The 16,941-nt window shown below is 48.8% G+C and overlaps 1 protein-coding gene across 1 annotated transcript in view; it reads left to right on the top strand.

Annotated features, from left to right (window-relative positions):
* Positions 1-2,991: 2,991 nt before the first annotated feature.
* PTPN9 (protein tyrosine phosphatase non-receptor type 9) overlaps positions 2,992-16,941 on the top strand; it is a 31,111-nt gene continuing 17,161 nt past the window's right edge. The window contains exons 1-2 of the mRNA XM_087703997.1: positions 2,992-3,233; positions 16,656-16,799. Of these exons, the coding sequence (XP_087560123.1) occupies positions 3,201-3,233; positions 16,656-16,799 (177 nt within the window). The 5' untranslated portion in view covers positions 2,992-3,200. The remainder of the gene's footprint in view (positions 3,234-16,655; positions 16,800-16,941) is intronic.

Below are 16,941 nucleotides of genomic sequence, written 5' to 3'. Positions count from 1 at the left end.
CCCTTCTGATACATCCGTGAAGGCACTTCCAGATGTTGTCTTGTTTTTTTATACCTTAAAAAAACGTTTAGGTGACAGTTTTTGTGTATTTCCATCAAGGTCACAGTTGTTGAAAGGACGCGGTGGCTCAGGGGCTAAGAGGCTGAGCTTGTCGATCAGAAAGGCCGGCGGTTCGAACCCCTAACAGCACGTAACAGAGTGAGCTCCCGTGACTTGTCCCAGCTTCTGCCAACCAGTTCGAAAGCACGTTAAAAATGCAAGTAGAAAAATAGGGACCACCTTTGGTGGGAAGGGAACAGCGCTCCATGCGCCTTTGGCGTTGAGTCATGCCGGCCACATGACCACGGAGACGTCTTCGGACAGCGCTTGGCTGTTGAAACGGAGATGAGCGTGGCCCCCTAGAGTCGGGAGCATGTATGTGCAAGGGGAAACTTTACCTTACCTTTACACAGCTGGTTATTCTATACACCAGCTGCCTTACCATCTTCACCAATGCCTTTTTACCCCCAGCTTCTATGGCTAACTTTTATTAGAGAAGGTAAAACCTCTGCTTACGGCCATTTCACAACTGTTCAAGGTTACGACGGTGTTGAAAAAAAGTGACTTATCACCAGCCCTTGCCATCCTGGGATCAAAATTTGGGCGCTGGGCAACCGGCGATTGCAATTTGCCATGCTCAACATTAGCGGCCAAATAAATCTCAGCCCACCTCAAAGGGTTGTTGTTGTGGGGGGAAAGAGGAAGGACTCTTAGCTCTGTTTTACTGCCTTGAGTTATTGAGACGAGGACAATAAAGGTGGAACCCAAATATATCCGTAAAATAAAAATAGGTAAATCAATATTCTTGTGGCCCCAGGAATGGTTTGATGCCTGTTTCTTTCTCTTCATCCTTTCTTCACTTCCTTTTCTTCTTCATCATCTTCTTCTTCCTTGTCTCTACTTTTTCCTCTTCCTTCTCCTCTTCCTTCTGGTGATGCTCCTTTTTTCATTTTTCCTTCCATTTCCTCCTCCTCCTTATCCTTCCTTCTCTCCATCCTCCCCTCTTCTTCTTTCTTCTTGGCACTTTCTGTCTGCATTCTTCCCTCCTCCTTTTTTCCCCCTTCTCCCTCTTCCTTCCACTTCTCCTCCTCCTCTCTTCTGTTTCCTCTCTTGGCACTTCCCTCTGCATTCTTCTTTCCTTCCCTCTTTCCTACTTCCTCTTCTTCCACCCCTTCTCTACCTCTTCCCCTCCCTCCTTCCTCTTCTCTCCGCACTCTCATTCTTCCCTCCTCCTCATCCTTCCTTCTCTCCCTCCTCCCCTCTTCTTCCTTGCCACTTTCTGTCTGCATTTTTTCCTCCTCCCTCTCCCTTCTACTTCTTCCTCTCCTTCTCCCTCTTCCCTCCCTTCTTCTCTCTTGGCATTCTCTCCACATTCTTCCCTCCTCCTTTCTTTCCCCTTTTCCTTCCACTTCTCCTCCTCTCTTCTTTTTCCTCTCTTGGCACTTCCCTCCGCATTCTTCTTTCCTTCCCTCTTTCCTTCTTCCTCTTCTTCCACCCCTTCTCTACCTCTTCCTCTCCCTCCTTCTCTCCGCACTTCCCTCCTCATTCTTCCCTCCTCCTCATCCTTCCTTCTCTCCCTCCTCCCCTCTTCTTCCTTGCCACTTTCTGTCTGCATTTTTTTCCTCCTCCCTCTTCCTTTCACTTCTTCCTCTCCTTCTCCCCTTTCCCCTCCCTTCTTCTCCTCTCTTGGCATTCTCTCCACATTCTTCCCTCCTCCTTTCTTTCCCCCTTTCCTTCCACTTCTCCTCCTTCCTCTTCTTCTTCCCCCCCCCCACCTCTCCCTCTTCCCCTCCCTCCTTCCTCTTCTCTCCGCACTTCCTCTCCGCATTCTTCCCTCCTCCTCCTCCTCCGGCCCGCCTCCCAAAGAGCATCCCCGCCCCGCGGGCCCGCGAATGGGATGCCGTTTCCCCCAGGCTGGGGCGGCGGTGGTGGTGAAGGGGGAGGTGGGTGGGTGGGTGGGTTGAGCAGCCCCGGCGCCGGGAAGGGCTGGCCTCCTTCCCTCCCTCCCTCCCCCTCGCTCTGCTTTTGAGGAATCAGCGCTGCGAGGGAGGTTGGGCAACGGATCCGCCCGGCTGGGCGGGGAAGAAGAAGAAGAGGAGGGGGCGGCCAAGCCAGCGGGAGCGGATCCATCCATTTCCTAATCCTTCTCAGCCTTCCCCCCCCCCTCCCCGCCTTCTCAACACACACACACACACACATTCACACAGACTGCTCCTCCTCCTCCAGAAAGCAACAGTTCGAAGGAAAAGTCTGCCTTTCCACCCACCCCCCCTCCTCATTTCCTCCCACTCGGGGAAGGGAGCCCATCCGAATCGGGAGGGGGGGAGAGATTTGCGCTTTTGAGACAGCGGAGAAACTTCCTTCTGCCTCCCCCCTCCCCAATTTATCTCTCTTTCTCCCCATCTCTTTTGCAAACGGGCGGGCTCACCCCCCTCCTCTTTTCCCCTCCTTCTCCTCTTCTTTCCCCCCAAACCCCACCCCGGGTTATTCTCCCCCCCCCCTCTCCCATAGCTTTGGCCTGCTCTGTGGGTCGAGAAGCAAAGGGAAGAAGCTTCTTGCAACAATTTGAGTTTATTTTTTGTTTGTTTCTTTTGCTTTTCATTGTTTTTCAAGCCAGGATTGTTGCAAAAGAAGGGAGAGAGAGAGAGAAAGAGAGAGAGAGAGAGAAGGGGTCCTCCTCTTTCCCCCCCCCTCCCACGCCCACCCGCAATGCTCCGGAGGTCCGGAGTGGCCCAACCGAGCGAGCCAGCTTTTTCGGGCTGTTTTTTCCATCGCCGCTGCTGGTTTCTCGCCTTCGCTTCGGATCGCTTCATTCGGATCCTCGGCTCGTCGCGGCCCTCCCCCTTTTGAGGGGGAGCCCGCGGGACCCCTCCCTTTTCGTCCCCCCCCTCCCTCCTCCTCTTCTCCCCCTCCCCCCGGCTCTTTTTCCAGCGCTCAGCCTGTCCCCAAGCGAAGATGCCCGGCTTGGATTTAGCGCGGAGGGCAGCTCTTGGCCGCTGACGCCCCTTCCCCCAAAAAAGAAAGATCCACCCAACCCCCGCTGGCTTTGCCCCCTACTCATTAGATATCAACTAAAAGAGGAGGGGGCTTCAGGAGGGGTGGGAGGGGGCGAGGCTGGCGACTTTGGCAAACTTGCGCCTCTTCCCCGGGCTGGCAGGAGCATGGCCGCGCAGCTGACTCCCGAGGAAGAACAGGTAAGAGTTGGGGGGGGGAGACCCCCCACCCACAAAATAAATTTGGGGCGTGGGGATTGTGGGGAGGGGGGGAGAGAAGAGGAAAAGAAACGGGGCAGAGCGTGCTGCCTTTGGCAATGACGTTGAATTGTTGGGATTTGGGGGGGGGGGGTGTTGTTTTTTTTGCGATCCGAATTGGGGAGAGGGCGAAAAGGGGAGGAGGAGGAGGAAGGGGAGATGCAGAGGCCGAGCCCCTTCAGGCCTGGCCTTTCCTCCCTCTCTCTCTCTCGCCCCCTCCCCTTCTAAAAGACATCCCCCCCCCCACCCATCCCTGGATTTCTTCGGCCCTTAAACGAAAAGGTGGTGATGATGAGCGGAAGTAGAAGGAGCTCGCGATCCTCCCGGGCTGGGCCCGGCTTTGGGGTTCGGGGGGGGCGGCAAAGCTTTGGGAAAGGGGGGAGCTGCCTGCTGCTTTCCTGGGAAGTATTTAGACCCTCCCCCTTTTTTTTCTCCCCCACTCCCACCTCCAAAGATCTCTTTGCAGGTCCTCTTGGCTTTGGGGGTGAATAAAGTCCAGGATCTGGGGGCTCTTTTTTTTTGCTGGGGTGTGTATGTGGGGAGGGGGCTATCTTGGCCCTGAAGAGTACAGCTGCTCCCTCTCCAGCCTTTGATGGACACCCCCCCCCCTTTCTGCCAGATCAGTGGAAGAGAGGAGGGGGAGGCCCAGGGGTATCTCCCTGGTGATGTTTCCATGGAAGTCAAGAGATTTGGGGGTTGAGATGCAGGCGAATCAGGCCCAGAGAGGAGGGGGGGAGGCTTTCCCTTGCAAAGTGGGGGGAGCAGCCCCCTACCCATTGTGCTAGCATCCCGTTTTGCACAGCCAACCTATGACCCAACCAGCAAGGATGCAGGACCCCCCCCCCCCCCATCCAGGCTCTGTCCTCTCACTCCACAAATCCAAGGAAAATTTGGGATGGGGGGACATTATAAAGGTAACCCCCCCCCTTCTGGATAAAGAGAGCGTGGGGGGGAGGAATGTCACTCTCCCATTGAAAGTTGGGGGAAGTGATCAAGCTGTTTCCCCTTTTTCTTAAGTGAACCCCAACATCTTGGATTTATTTCTCTCTCTCCTCTTTCTCTCTCTCTTCTCTTTTCTGTCTGACTATCTCTTTTCTCTGTCTCTGTCTCTCTCTCCTCTGTCTGTCTGTCTGTCTCCCCCACCCTCTCTCTCTCTCTCTCTTCTCTTTTCTGTCTGACTATCTCTCTCTTTTCTCTGTCTGTGTCTCTCTCTCCTCTGTCTGTCTGTCTCCCCCTCCCTCTCTCTCTCTCTCCTCTTTCTCTCTCTCTTCTCTCTGTCTCTCTCCTCTCTCTCTTCCCCCCTCCCCAGGATTGGTATGTTTTTTTGTGGGGTGGGGAAGCAGATAATTGACTCCATTTTTTCCCCCATGTTAAAAAAAAAAAGGATTAGGGGGAGGATGTGAAACACAAACATGTAACAACCCCCTGGGTTCACATCTTTTAATGTTTTAGGAAGTGAGGCGGGAGGGTGGAGAAGTTCAAAGCAGCCCTAACCCTTTTGGGTGCCACTTTGCTCTTTTAATGTGTCCCCCCCCTTTTTTAAAAATAAATAAATAAATAAACAACCCTTTTCCCAATCATGGAACTGGAGAGCGAGGAAGGGAGGCCGAAGAAAGAAAGAAAAAGAGAGTCTATACGCGATGAAAGGAAACTGGTTTTTCTAGAGAATCTCCCAGTGGGTGTTTTGAAGAGAGAGAGAAAAAATAGCTATGTAGCTTTATGCATCCTTGCTTTCATTTTAAAGCCTGCTGGTGGAATAGGTGTACTTCCTAAACTCTGACCAAATGCAATCCTTTGGGGAGCCAAAAAAGTACAATTATTTGGGGAGCCCCCCCACCCCGAAATGCAATTCTTACAGGGTCATAACAAGGCAGGCGTTTTTTAGTTCTTTTTCCTTGGTGCTCTCTGAGTTTTGTTTTCTTGCCGAGGTTTCGTGATCCAAACTAGGTAACATCATCCGTGCAAAACAGAAATTTTCTTCCCTTTTTAATCTCCTTTCTTTAGCCCAATCAAAGACATTTTTATTTAGCAGCAAGGCCTCACAATGCCCTCACCACTGGGGGAGAAAAATGATCCTTTACAGATAGTGACAGATAAAATTGGTGTCCAAGGGATGTTTATATTCTGAGAAAGAGTTTAGAGTGTTTCTCAACCTTGGCAACTTGAAGATGTCCGGACTTCAAACTCCCAGAATTCCCCAGCCAGCGAATGCATTCGCTGGCTGGGGAATTCTGGGAGTTGAAGTCCGGACATCTTCAAGTTGCCAAGGTTGAGAAACACTGGAAGTTCTCTGAATGGTTTGGACAGAGGTGCAAACCAGAAGCCAGATCAAATACATTTCCTAACGTTTTTTTGTTTTTTTTCCAAAATGTACAATATATCAGTGTTTCTCCACCTTGGCCACTTTAAGATGGGTGGACTTCAATTCCCAGAATTCTCTGCTGGCTGGGGAATACTGGGAATTGAAGTCCACCCATCTTAAAGTGGCCAAGGGGTGGAGAAACACTGATATATGTGTGTGTGTGTGTGTGTGTGTGTATATATGTTTGTGTGTGTTGTGTGTGTTGCATTTGTGCTGATAAATAAATAAAGGGAGACTAGTATAGATCTATTTCAAGCTATTTAGCTCTCATCAGCTAGCCATACCCTTACTGGGATTCGAACCTGGGCTTTGATATATATATATCGTTTGTGTGTATGTATGTGTATATATATATATATATATATATATATATATGTATATGTATATGTATATGTATATATATATATATATATATATATATATATATATATATATATATATATATATATATATATATATATATATATATATATATATATATATATATATATATAAACATACACACACACACACGATATTCATTCCAGCACTCTTGATAGTCTGTTTAGCAGCATTAACCTATTCTATTGGTGTTTTATTCTCCTAAAAACACCATTGCCCTGGCTAGCAAAAAAGGAAATAAATATCTGAATTTCTCAGGGTTTTTTTTCCCCCAGTTGTTTTGGAGAAAGGTTACGCCTGGATGGCTGCGGCACCTCTTGAATTCCTGCTCCCTCCAGTACATGCATGCGTGTTCCTGCTCTCCCCCCCCCCCCCCGTTGACTGTAAACGGCAAACGTGTGTTTGGGTTGTGAAGTTTTCGGCTTGTGTAATTTTCCACTTCTGCCTCTCCGGAGGCTTTAAGGAAACCAGGAAATGCGAACACCCCCCACCCACCCACCCCCCAAAAAAACCCAACGGAGTTCTCCTTGTGCAGAATGGAGAAAAGACTAGAACAGAATTAATTTAGACTCTCCCCCCTCCCCTGCTCCCTTCCCCCCCCACCCCCGGAGAGATCTGGTTCTGTATGTTTGTCTTAACTTCAACTTTTCTGGGTGTGCCCCGGCGGTGGGGGTGGGGGGGGGTTGAAAGCTCTCTGTTCGAAACCCTAATAGGTCCAGGGTGATAATTGAGAAGCCAAGCTGATAATTGAGACTAATGAGAAGTTGAAAAGATACTGAATTCTGCAAAGCCAGCCATCCTTTTGACCCTGAAGGATGAAACACAAGTGCTGAGTCAAGTTGGGCCAGGTCAAGTTGGCTGGGTGGTCCTACTGTGAAGGTCTCCCCCCCCATGCCGCCCCCCAGATCTGAATTTTGAGGACAGGCTCCTCAAAATATGCTTTTCTAAGTCAATGTGGACCTCCCAAATATCTGGGACTTCATTCCAGGTGAATTTTAGCATCGCTAGTAACTCTACAAGTCAATGCGTGAAGCCCACCCTTAACGCATCTCGTGGGTCCTTATGAACCTTCTGAGAATTCTCTCCTCTCCAAACTCGTGCCGGTCTTCCGGCGTCATCTGATTTGAAGCTGTGGCGTGATTCCCTATTTATGGAATTCCGAGAAGCTGTGGGACAACGGGGAAGTGGGCTGGTGGCCAGGATAGTCTTTCTGAGACCCACCATTCCTTGAAAGAGGGAAAGGTCTCCTTCAGATCCCCCCTAGACATGTTTGTGAAGTCGGCTTGGCTTGGCGGAAGCCTTTTCCAAGGATATTTTGGGCCAAATAAATATTTCCCCCCCCCCCCGTCCCTCCGGTGCTCCCATCCAAGCGTTAACTCTTTCTTGCCCCCTCCCTTAAGCCTTGTTGAGATCGGCCATTTTAAGGCCAAAAAAGTCCCATCAATGAATTTGAGGTCGTTGTCTTTTTTTTTTTTAGAAGAGGGAGTCATGAATGAGATCAACCTCATTCATGCTCCGTTGACTGGGATCACAAACTCTCTACTTGCAAAAGGAGAGAGAGATTTCTAACGAAGCGTTAAAAGGCAGCTGGGACAGGGAATTGTGTTCGGAGGAGCACGAAATCCGTGGTGCTGTCTTCCCCAGGGGGAAACTCTGGGTCCCAGGGAAAAAAGGTGTCTCATTCACACACACACACACACACACACACACACACACACACACACACATATTGTATGATTTGGAAACGGAATGTGATATTGGAGGAATATTGAGCTCAGTATCCCTTAACCCTCAGCACATTTTAAGACTCTGCGTGGACTTCAACTCCCATAATTCCCCAGCCAGCCGATCAGATGGTGCCGGAAGTCCAATGCTCTACGTGGAGCTGCCCCTGAAGAGTGTTCGAAGACTACAGCTGGCCCAGAACGCAGCCGCGCGAGCGATATGGGGTGTATCTAGATACACCCACGTTACACCCATCCTCCGCGAGCTGCACTGGTTCCCCGTTGATCTCCGGACGCGCTTCAAAGTGCTAGTCGTTACTTTTAAAGCCCTACATGGTTTAGGACCTGGCTACCTGAGAGACCGCCTCCTGCCACTTACCTCCCAACGACCAACAAGATCGCACAGGTTGGGCCTCCTCCGGGTGCCGTCAACCGGACAATACTGGCTGGCGGCCCTCCGGGGGAGGGCCTTCTCCGTTGCTGCGCCGGCCCTGTGGAATGATCTACCCGTAGAGATCCGGTCCCTTCCCACTCTCCCGGCGTTCCGTAAAGCCGTCAAGACCTGGCTGTTCCGGCAGGCCTGGGCTGTTGATTGATATCCAGTCCCGCTTAGATGGAATGGATGATGTGGAATTTTAATTGTATTTTTTTATTCTTAAATTTTAAATGTTTCTTCGTCTTGCTGTGAGCCGCCCAGAGTCCCAATGGGAGTGGGCGGCATACAAATTTTATTAAACTCGTAAACGTGGCTTTGAATTCTGGGTGGAAGTCCATCCGTTTCCAAGTTGCTGAGGTTGAGAAACACTGACCGAATTGATCCTTAATTCAGAAATAGCATCTGCTTTCTAGGACAGAATAAATCAGGGACTGACTCCCTCCTGTTCTGGCCTACAACTCCCATGATCCCTTGCCACTGAGTCACAGTTTCCCAACATCCAGAATGGCTGGAGGAAACTTAATTGGATTATCCTTGGGAGTCCAGTCATCTAGGAGAGAAATCCTGCAATACTGCAGATAAGAAATTATCTGTGATTAATTGCTTTCTTAAAATCAACTGGAATTCTTTTCAGTTGCAAAAGTTTAAGAGCCCTTAAATACTTTCCGTATGATATTTATCATCTCTTGCATTTTTATTCAGGTGCCTCTTTTTCCTCTTTGGGAAGGACCAAAATTCAGATACTCCAGGATGGAGAACTGTAAATGGGTTGGCATTGCCCAATGAGACGAGCTGCAATTGGAGATAATAGCATCCTCAGAAGTCTTCGATTATAGATAAAACAGTATTGATATAAACCAGGGATCAGCCAAATGCGGCTCTGGAGCCGCATGTGGCTCTTTCAACCTTCTGCTGCCGTGCCCTCTCGCCAGTCGGTGCCACAATTTTGGGAGGAGGTTTCCGGTTGGGGCGGGGAAGCACGGTGCGCCAGGAGAAGACTCTCATGTAAGGGGCGGGTTTTCCGGTCAGTTCCAAAATTGATAGGGCTTTCGGTTAGGGAAGGTAGAAGAAAAAGGACGCCGTGCTAGGAGGAGACTCTATGGTGGGGAAACCGGATTTCCGGTCGGCTCCAGAATTAAAGGGGGGGGCTTCCGGTTGAGACCTTTGTGGCCCTTTGAGTGTTTGTGGTTGCCGACCCCTGGTATAAACTGTGGCCCGGTTATGTCATGGTTCCAGAAATATTTCCTTATTGGATACCTCCTAATACATTCAATAACAGCAGAGCTGCTTACATCCTGGAAAAAAACTTCTTACAAAATTCAGGGAGCTACGGATAGTTCTCAACTTACAGCCGTTCCATTTAATGACCGATCAACGTTGCCACTGGGAAAAAAAATGTGGCTTGTGGCCGTTTTTTTTCACACAATGCAGCACAATGAATTTTTTTTTTTTTTTAAAAAGGACAAGCTGAATATATTAATAGATTGTAGAAATACACCGAAGGGAGGAGTAGAGGGATAGAAGAAAGAGGGGTAGAGAGGGTGGGAGAGAGGACTGGAGGGAGGGGGAGAAGGAAGGGAGGGAGCGTACCGGGAGAGAGGAGTGGTAGAGGGGGAGGGGAAGTAGGGTAGAGGGGAATGATGGAGGGAAGAAGGCAGAAGTTGGAGGGGGGCGAAAGAAAGGGTGTATGGAGGGTCGAAGAGGTACATTGGGTTTCTATTTTTGGGGGTACTGTCAACAAGAGGAATGGCTATTGTTAATGTTATATGGCCCCGGTTATGCACAGTATATATGTGACTGTACGAAAATGAAAATGGAAAATAAAAACACATTTAATTAAAAAGAAAAAAGAAAAAAAAGAATCCCCATAGCAACCTCCTTTTCTAAAAAAGAATTTCTCTCTCTCTCCGAGCTGCCTAGATAGAAACATCTCAATGGAATTAGAAAGTTGATAGAATCCAATCCGGTCTTTGGCTGCCTTGGAAAAGGCTTTTATTTTTGAAACCCGTTTCCTGTTGTCCCAGATGAGTGACGCCATTCGTTTCTCTCTTCCCCCCCCCCTCTCTCTCTCTCTCTTTCTCTCTCTCTCTCTCTCTCTCTCTCTCTCTCTCTCTCTCTCTCCTTTTGTTGGGGACTCAACAAAAGGGAAGTTGAGTAAGGATGGGAAGAATGTAAGAGCTTTTCACCTTTAAAAAAAAAGGAGATTACAAAGCAGCCAGGTAGCGCCTGAGCTGCATTTTGGGGGGGGGGGGGAATGAAAAAACTCGGGAGCGGGGTGACGAAACAGCTCTGAACACAATTAATGTGTTCCCGCCTGACATTTCCTTGTCTCCTCGTTTCATGGAAAACAAACCACTAGTTAATCATTGCTCGAAACCCGAAAGCACCTTTTCTTCTCAATAGTCCCATTTTTTTTTGGCCCCCGTTTCTCAGAACTCAGAACTTACAACCACATTTTTATCGCTTAAGCGAAACGTTTGGTTAATCCAGTTTGGCAACGTTTTTAACGAAACGTTCTCGCCACGGGTCGTTAAGTGAATCAGAGCAGCGGTTAAGTCAGGAACGCGGGGGTTAAGGGGACCCCGCCGGCCCCTTGACTTCGCTTGCAAGGAGGTCGTAAAACGGGAATCGCTTGACACTGCAACCGTCGCAAATATGAGTCAGTAGCCCTGCATCCGAATTTTGGTCGTGTGTGCCTCAGGGAGACTGCAGCGGTCGTAAGTGTGAAAAATGATTGCAAGTCGTTTTTTTGTAAGGTTGTTGTTACTTTCAAAGGGTCACGAAGGGAACTGTTGTAAGTCGAGGACTCCCTGCAGAGAGGAGCAACAGAAGCAACGGAGGCATCTTGCCACAATCACGTGCTTGGCTTTCAGATTGGCTTCATGCCATGGGAAGGCACAGGGTTAAGGGACGCAGTGCTCAGGGGCCAAGACGCTGAGCTTGTCGATCAGAAAGGTCAGCAGTTTGGCGGTTCGAATCCCTAGCGCCGCCTAACGGAGTGAGCTCCCGTGACTTGTCCCAGCTTCTGCCAACCTAGCAGTTCGAAAGCACGTAAGAAATGCAAGTAGAGAAATAGGAACCATCTTCGGTGGGAAGGGAACAGCGTTCCGTGCGCCTTTGGCGTTGAGTCATGCCGGCCACATGAACATGGAGATGATGTCGGACAGCGCTGGTTCTTCGGCTTTGAAACGGAGATGAGCACTGCCCCCTAGAGTCAGGAACGACAAGCACATACGTGCGAAGGGAATCTTTTTACCTTTTTTAAGGTTGTGTTAAATACAGCTCAACTTACAGTACATTTAGTGACTGAAGGGACAGCCATACTGAAAAAAAGAAACTTACTGTTATTTTTTCCCCCCACACTTACAGCCGTTGCAGCATCCCCGTGATCCAAATTGGCCCCTGACTCATATTTACGACAGTGATCCCCTTTTGCGACCTCCTGATAAGTCAACGGGGGTGGGGTGGGAAAGCCAGATCCACTGAACAGCCGTGTTACCCCATTTAACAACTGGGATGATTCCCTTAACAACGGTGGTGAGAAAGGGGGTGAAGCTCGTTTGACAACCGTCTCGCTTAGCAATGTAAATTCTGGGCTCAGCTGTGGCCGTAAGCCGAGGACTGCCTGTATAACGCACCACCATCACGGTGCTCTGAGTAGGTCCTAGCCAGTTTTGGAGGCCGCCCGCTGTGCCAAGGCCTGGATTGGCTGGGTCTTCTGGGTGCCAAAACCTTGGGGGATTTCTTGGAAAGAAAAGCGCTCGGAAGTCCTTGCACGAACCTCCCCCCCCCCTCGTGTCAACGTGGGAGGAGATAAGGATCCCGTGTCAATGTGGATCACCAGGAGATAAGGATCCTTTCAATGTCACGCTGCTCTTCTCCCCAGATCTCTTTGGCTCTTTGACTTTAACCTCGTCCTCAGGCGTCCCCGGGGGGGGGAGGGGGGAGCTTAATATTTGTAGTAGAGCATGTGGATCTCGCTTGCCAGCCAGGGAGGTAGGGCTCCACCAGGGCTTCTGGCTTTCGGAAATAACAGACTGCATTCTTCAGGAAAGCAGGATTGGTGGGGGGGGGGGGGGAGAGAATTGGGTCAATTGAAGCGGGGGAGCTGAAATGAATGTTTCTCTCCCCCCCCCCCTCCTGAGTTTGAAAACTTCTCGAAAGTTAAGCCTGGTTAAGCCTTGTTCCAAAAAGGCAAAGTATTTTTTTTTCAGTGTTAGCTGAAAGTAATGGAACACGGCCCACGTTTAGAGGAAGGAAGGAAGGATGGATAGATGATGATGATGATGATGATAGATAGATAGATAGATAGATAGATAGATAGATAGATAGATAGATAGATAGATAGATAGATAGATAGATAGATGATAGATAGATAGATAGATGATAGATAGATAGATAGATAGATAGATAGATAGATGATAGATAGATAGATAGATAGATAGATAGATAGATGATACATACAGACATACAGACATACATAGACAGACAGACAGACAGACAGATCCTAGATATATACATAGATTGCACACACACAAACACACACAGTGACTAGAGATAGACAGACACTAATGATAGACGGATATCTTTATTAATATTTATTTAATTTCTATAGCCACACAGCTAAGTGGATAGATGGGCAGACAGATAGACAGATGCTAATGATACATAAACAGATACCTTTATTAATATTTATTTCTATAGGCAACACAGATAGATGGAGAGAAAGAAGGGGAGGGAAGCATAGAGAGACAGACGTAGATATGTAGACACATAGATAAAAGATAAAAACAGAGAAAGAGAGAGGGAGGGAATAATAGATACAGATTTGATAGGTAGGTAGGTAGGTAGGTAGGTAGGTAGGTAGATAGATAGATAGATAGATAGATAGATGATAGATAGACAGAAGAGAGAATAGATAGATAGATAGATAGATAGATAGATAGATAGATAGACGGACAGACAGACAGAAGAGAGAATAGATAGATAGATAGATGATAGATAGATAGATAGATAGATAGATAGATAGATAGATAGATGATAGATAGACAGAAGAGAGGATAGATAGATAGATAGATAGATAGATAGATAGATAGATAGATAGATAGACGGACAGACAGACAGAAGAGAGAATAGATAGATAGATAGATGATAGAAGATAGATAGATAGATAGATAGATGATAGATAGACAGAAGAGAGGATAGATAGATAGATAGATAGATAGATAGATAGATAGATAGATAGATAGATAGATAGATAGATAGGGAGGAATATTGATATAGACTTCTATAGAGAGGCTGAATTCTTGGTTCCACCACAAAACCGCGGTAGACTAAAGCGCGTGTGACTAAAGCGCGGTGACAAAACCGCACCGTCAAAACCGCGCGACAACAGCGCGCCGACAGAAGCGCACCCTAACATAACTCTAAACCTAACCCTAAACCTAACCCTAAACCTTACCTTAAGTTAAATCACGCTTCTGTCGGTGCGCTGTTGTCGGTGCGCTTTTGACATCGCGGTTTTAGTGCCGCGGTGTTGTCGGCGCGCTTTTGACGTTCGCGGTTATGTCGTGCCACGGAATTCTTTGCAGTTTGCTGGATGCTGCTAAATGCAGCTTTTGGCCATGGCATCTCCAAAGCCCCCATTGGAGTCTTCCCCACAAACCCCTGGAGCAGAGGTGGCCCCCGGAGCCCTTGCCAGGCAGGCCGAAGCCGGCTGACACAAGGGGGGTGGGGAGCCCACAGGCCTGCTCTTTTCCATGAGTCACTTCTCCGAGATGTTTGTCCTTCCATTAAAAATGAATGGCCACATAGTTCTCCCCCAACCCCCCCTGCCAAGACCCGAAGCGAGGAATTGGCTGGGAGTTTCCGTTCCAGAAATGGGCCCACGGGGAGCCCTGGAGCGGCCACGGAAGAGCCACGGATCGAACCCCTGGAGGGTGGAGCCACTTAGGCTGTTTTGGGGGGGCCACGTGGATTTCAGCGGTTCAGTTGGCCCTTGGCTGGCTGACGTCGGGAAGAGAGTCCAGGTCCTCCTCGGCTTCCGACCACGGTCGAGCCCCAGGTTTCAGTCGCTGAGCGAGACGGTCAAGCCGCCTGGGGAATTCTGGGAGTTGGGGGTCCACACGGCTTAAAAGTTGCCGAGGTTGGAGAGAGCCCCGATTTAGATCCTAGTTTGTTGTTTCTTCCATGTGGCAAAACCTCCAAAGGCAAAACTACCAGGCGAGCCTCGTGCTGAAGCTCCGTACAGCCATGATGGTGCAGCCCCAGGACTGTAGGTTTGGAGGGGTTCCCCGAAGGTCATCTAATCCAGCCCCTCTCGTTTCAGGCAATCCTTTCTTTTTTTCTTTTCTCTTTTTTTTACCCCTCGTGGCATCCTTCTCTCTTTCCTCCCTCCGCATCTCACCAGCATCTCTCCTCCTCCGTGACTCACCTCGTCCGACATTTTCATCTGCTGGCATTTTTGTTGTTATTTTTACAGTAAAAGGTGTGGCGGCTTGAAAATTGGGCACAAGGAATGGCTGATGTTTTTGTTAGGGATATATCTAAACCGGGATCGCATCTAAAGGGAGGAAGGGAAGCAATTATGGATCTTCAACCCCAGTTAAGGACCGAGAGTCCTTTGACTTACGCCCTTTTTTTTTTTAGAGACTGTTCAAGGCTACGAGGGCCCTGGAAAAGTGACTCATGAACATTTGTTCACTCTTACGACCGCGTCCCGTGGCCGTGTGATTGAAATTTGGGTGCTTGGCAACTGGCACGTACTTATGACAGCATCCTGGTGTCGTACGATTGACATTGTGCCGGCCCCTGACCAGCAAAATCCATGGGGAAGATCCGCAACTCACAATCCCCATGAGGTTTCGCTTAAGGACTAGGGAGATTCCCTTAACGGCCATAGCAAAAAAAAAAAAAAGCTCGTTAAATTGGGAGCGGTTATGCCAGGGGTCGGCAACCTTAAACACTCAAAGAGCCACAAAGGTCCTAACCAGAAGCCCCCCCCCATTCAATTCTGGAGCCAACCAGAAGTCCGGTTTGCCCACCATAGAGTCTCCTCCTAGCACGGCATCCTTTTTCCTCTGCTGACCGGAATTACGGTTCGCCCACCATAGAGTCTCCTCCTAGCACGGCATCCTTTTTCCTCTGCTGACCGGAAGTCCAGTTTTCCCCCACCATAAAGTCTCCTCCTAGCACGGCATCCTTTTTCCCCTGCTGACTGGACGTCCGGTTCCCCCCACCATAGAGTCTCCTCCTAGCACGGCATCCTTTTTCCTCTGCTGACCGGAAGTCCAGTTTTCCCCCACCATAAAGTCTCCTAGCACGGCATCCTTTTTCCCCTGCTGACTGGAAGTCCGGTTCCCCCCCACCATAGAGTCTCCTCCTAGCATGGCATCCTTTTTCCTCTGCTGACCGGAAGTCCAGTTCTCCCCCCCACCATAGAGTCTCCTCCTAGCACGGCATCCTTTTTACTCTGCTGACCGGAAGTCCAGTTCCCCCACCATAGAGTCCCCTCCTAGCACAGCATCCTTTTTCCTCTACCTGTCCTAACCGAAAGCCCTATCAATTGTGCAGCTGACCAGTGACAGGGAGCCACAGCAGAGGGATGAAAGAGCCACATGTGGCTCCAGAGTCCGTGGGTTGGTGACGCCTGGGTTATGCCATGCCTCACTTCCCGATTGGACCACTTTTCCAGTTCTAATTCCCCCCCAAAAAAAGCTTTTTATTTTTATTTCTCATACGTACATTCACAAATATACAATCTCATAACTACTATGAATAGTATGTGTTATCTTATAACATTTATAACAATTTCTTCCTCCTCCTAAAATTAAAAAAATATAATCGAGATTGCTTTTCTACCATCCCTTACACCCGTCTTGTTTTGCAACAACCGTACTTCTTCTTCCTTCCCCTTTTCTCCTTCCCTCCCTTCTCTCCTTCTCTATTTTCTTCTTTTCCCCCCTCTCCTTTCCCTTCTCTACTTCCTCTCCCTCACTCCTCCCTTCTTCTTTCCTTCCCTACCCTCCCTGCTACTCTTAATCCCCCTCCATTTCTTCCCCTCCTTTTCCCTTACTTCTTTCCCTCTCCTCTTCCTACCTTCCCCTCTACCCCTCTCTCCATTCCCTCTTTCCGTTGTTGTGTTTACACATTTTCCTCTTCAATCCGGTGTGTTTTCGGGATGGCTTTCCAGCAAATCCGGCTCTGTGTTTACATAACTCCCTCTTCCACCATTTCTTTCCCATTTTAAGAATTACACATATCCTTTAAACACCCTTTTCCCAGCTCTAATTGTGGTCGTGAGTTGAAGAGCTGAAGTTGAAGTATTTTCCAAAACGTTGAATCGCTCCCGATTGTAAGGAAATTCTGTTGCTGAGTTTGCATCTCGTGCAGCCTCCAAGCTGAAGCAAAGATTAACTGTTTTCGTTCTCTTCCTTCCTCTCTCCTTGCTCTGCTCCGTCAAGGCCACCAAGCAGTTCCTGGAAGAGATCAACAAGTGGACCATTCAGTACAATGTCTCTCCCCTCTCTTGGAACATGGCTGTCAAGTTCCTCATGGCCAGGAAATTCGACGTCCTCCGGGCAATTGAACTCTTTCACTCCTACAGGGTTAGTTAAGGCTTGGGCAATGCGGGGGGGGGGTTGCTCTGGGTGGGTGGGCTCAGGGGGGCTTCCCTGAATGGGTGGATTCACACAAGCTTAGATATCCATGAATGGCCTCGTTCCAAAACGGCTTCAAACCCCTTTGCTG

This window comes from Thamnophis sirtalis, unplaced genomic scaffold (assembly GCF_051295495.1).
Source record: "Thamnophis sirtalis isolate CommonGarterSnake01/CBP01778 unplaced genomic scaffold, rThaSir2_p1.2 scaffold_2, whole genome shotgun sequence".
In the NCBI taxonomy this organism is placed as follows: Eukaryota; Metazoa; Chordata; class Lepidosauria; order Squamata; family Natricidae; genus Thamnophis; species Thamnophis sirtalis.
This window is presented reverse-complemented; position numbering and strand designations above follow the sequence as displayed.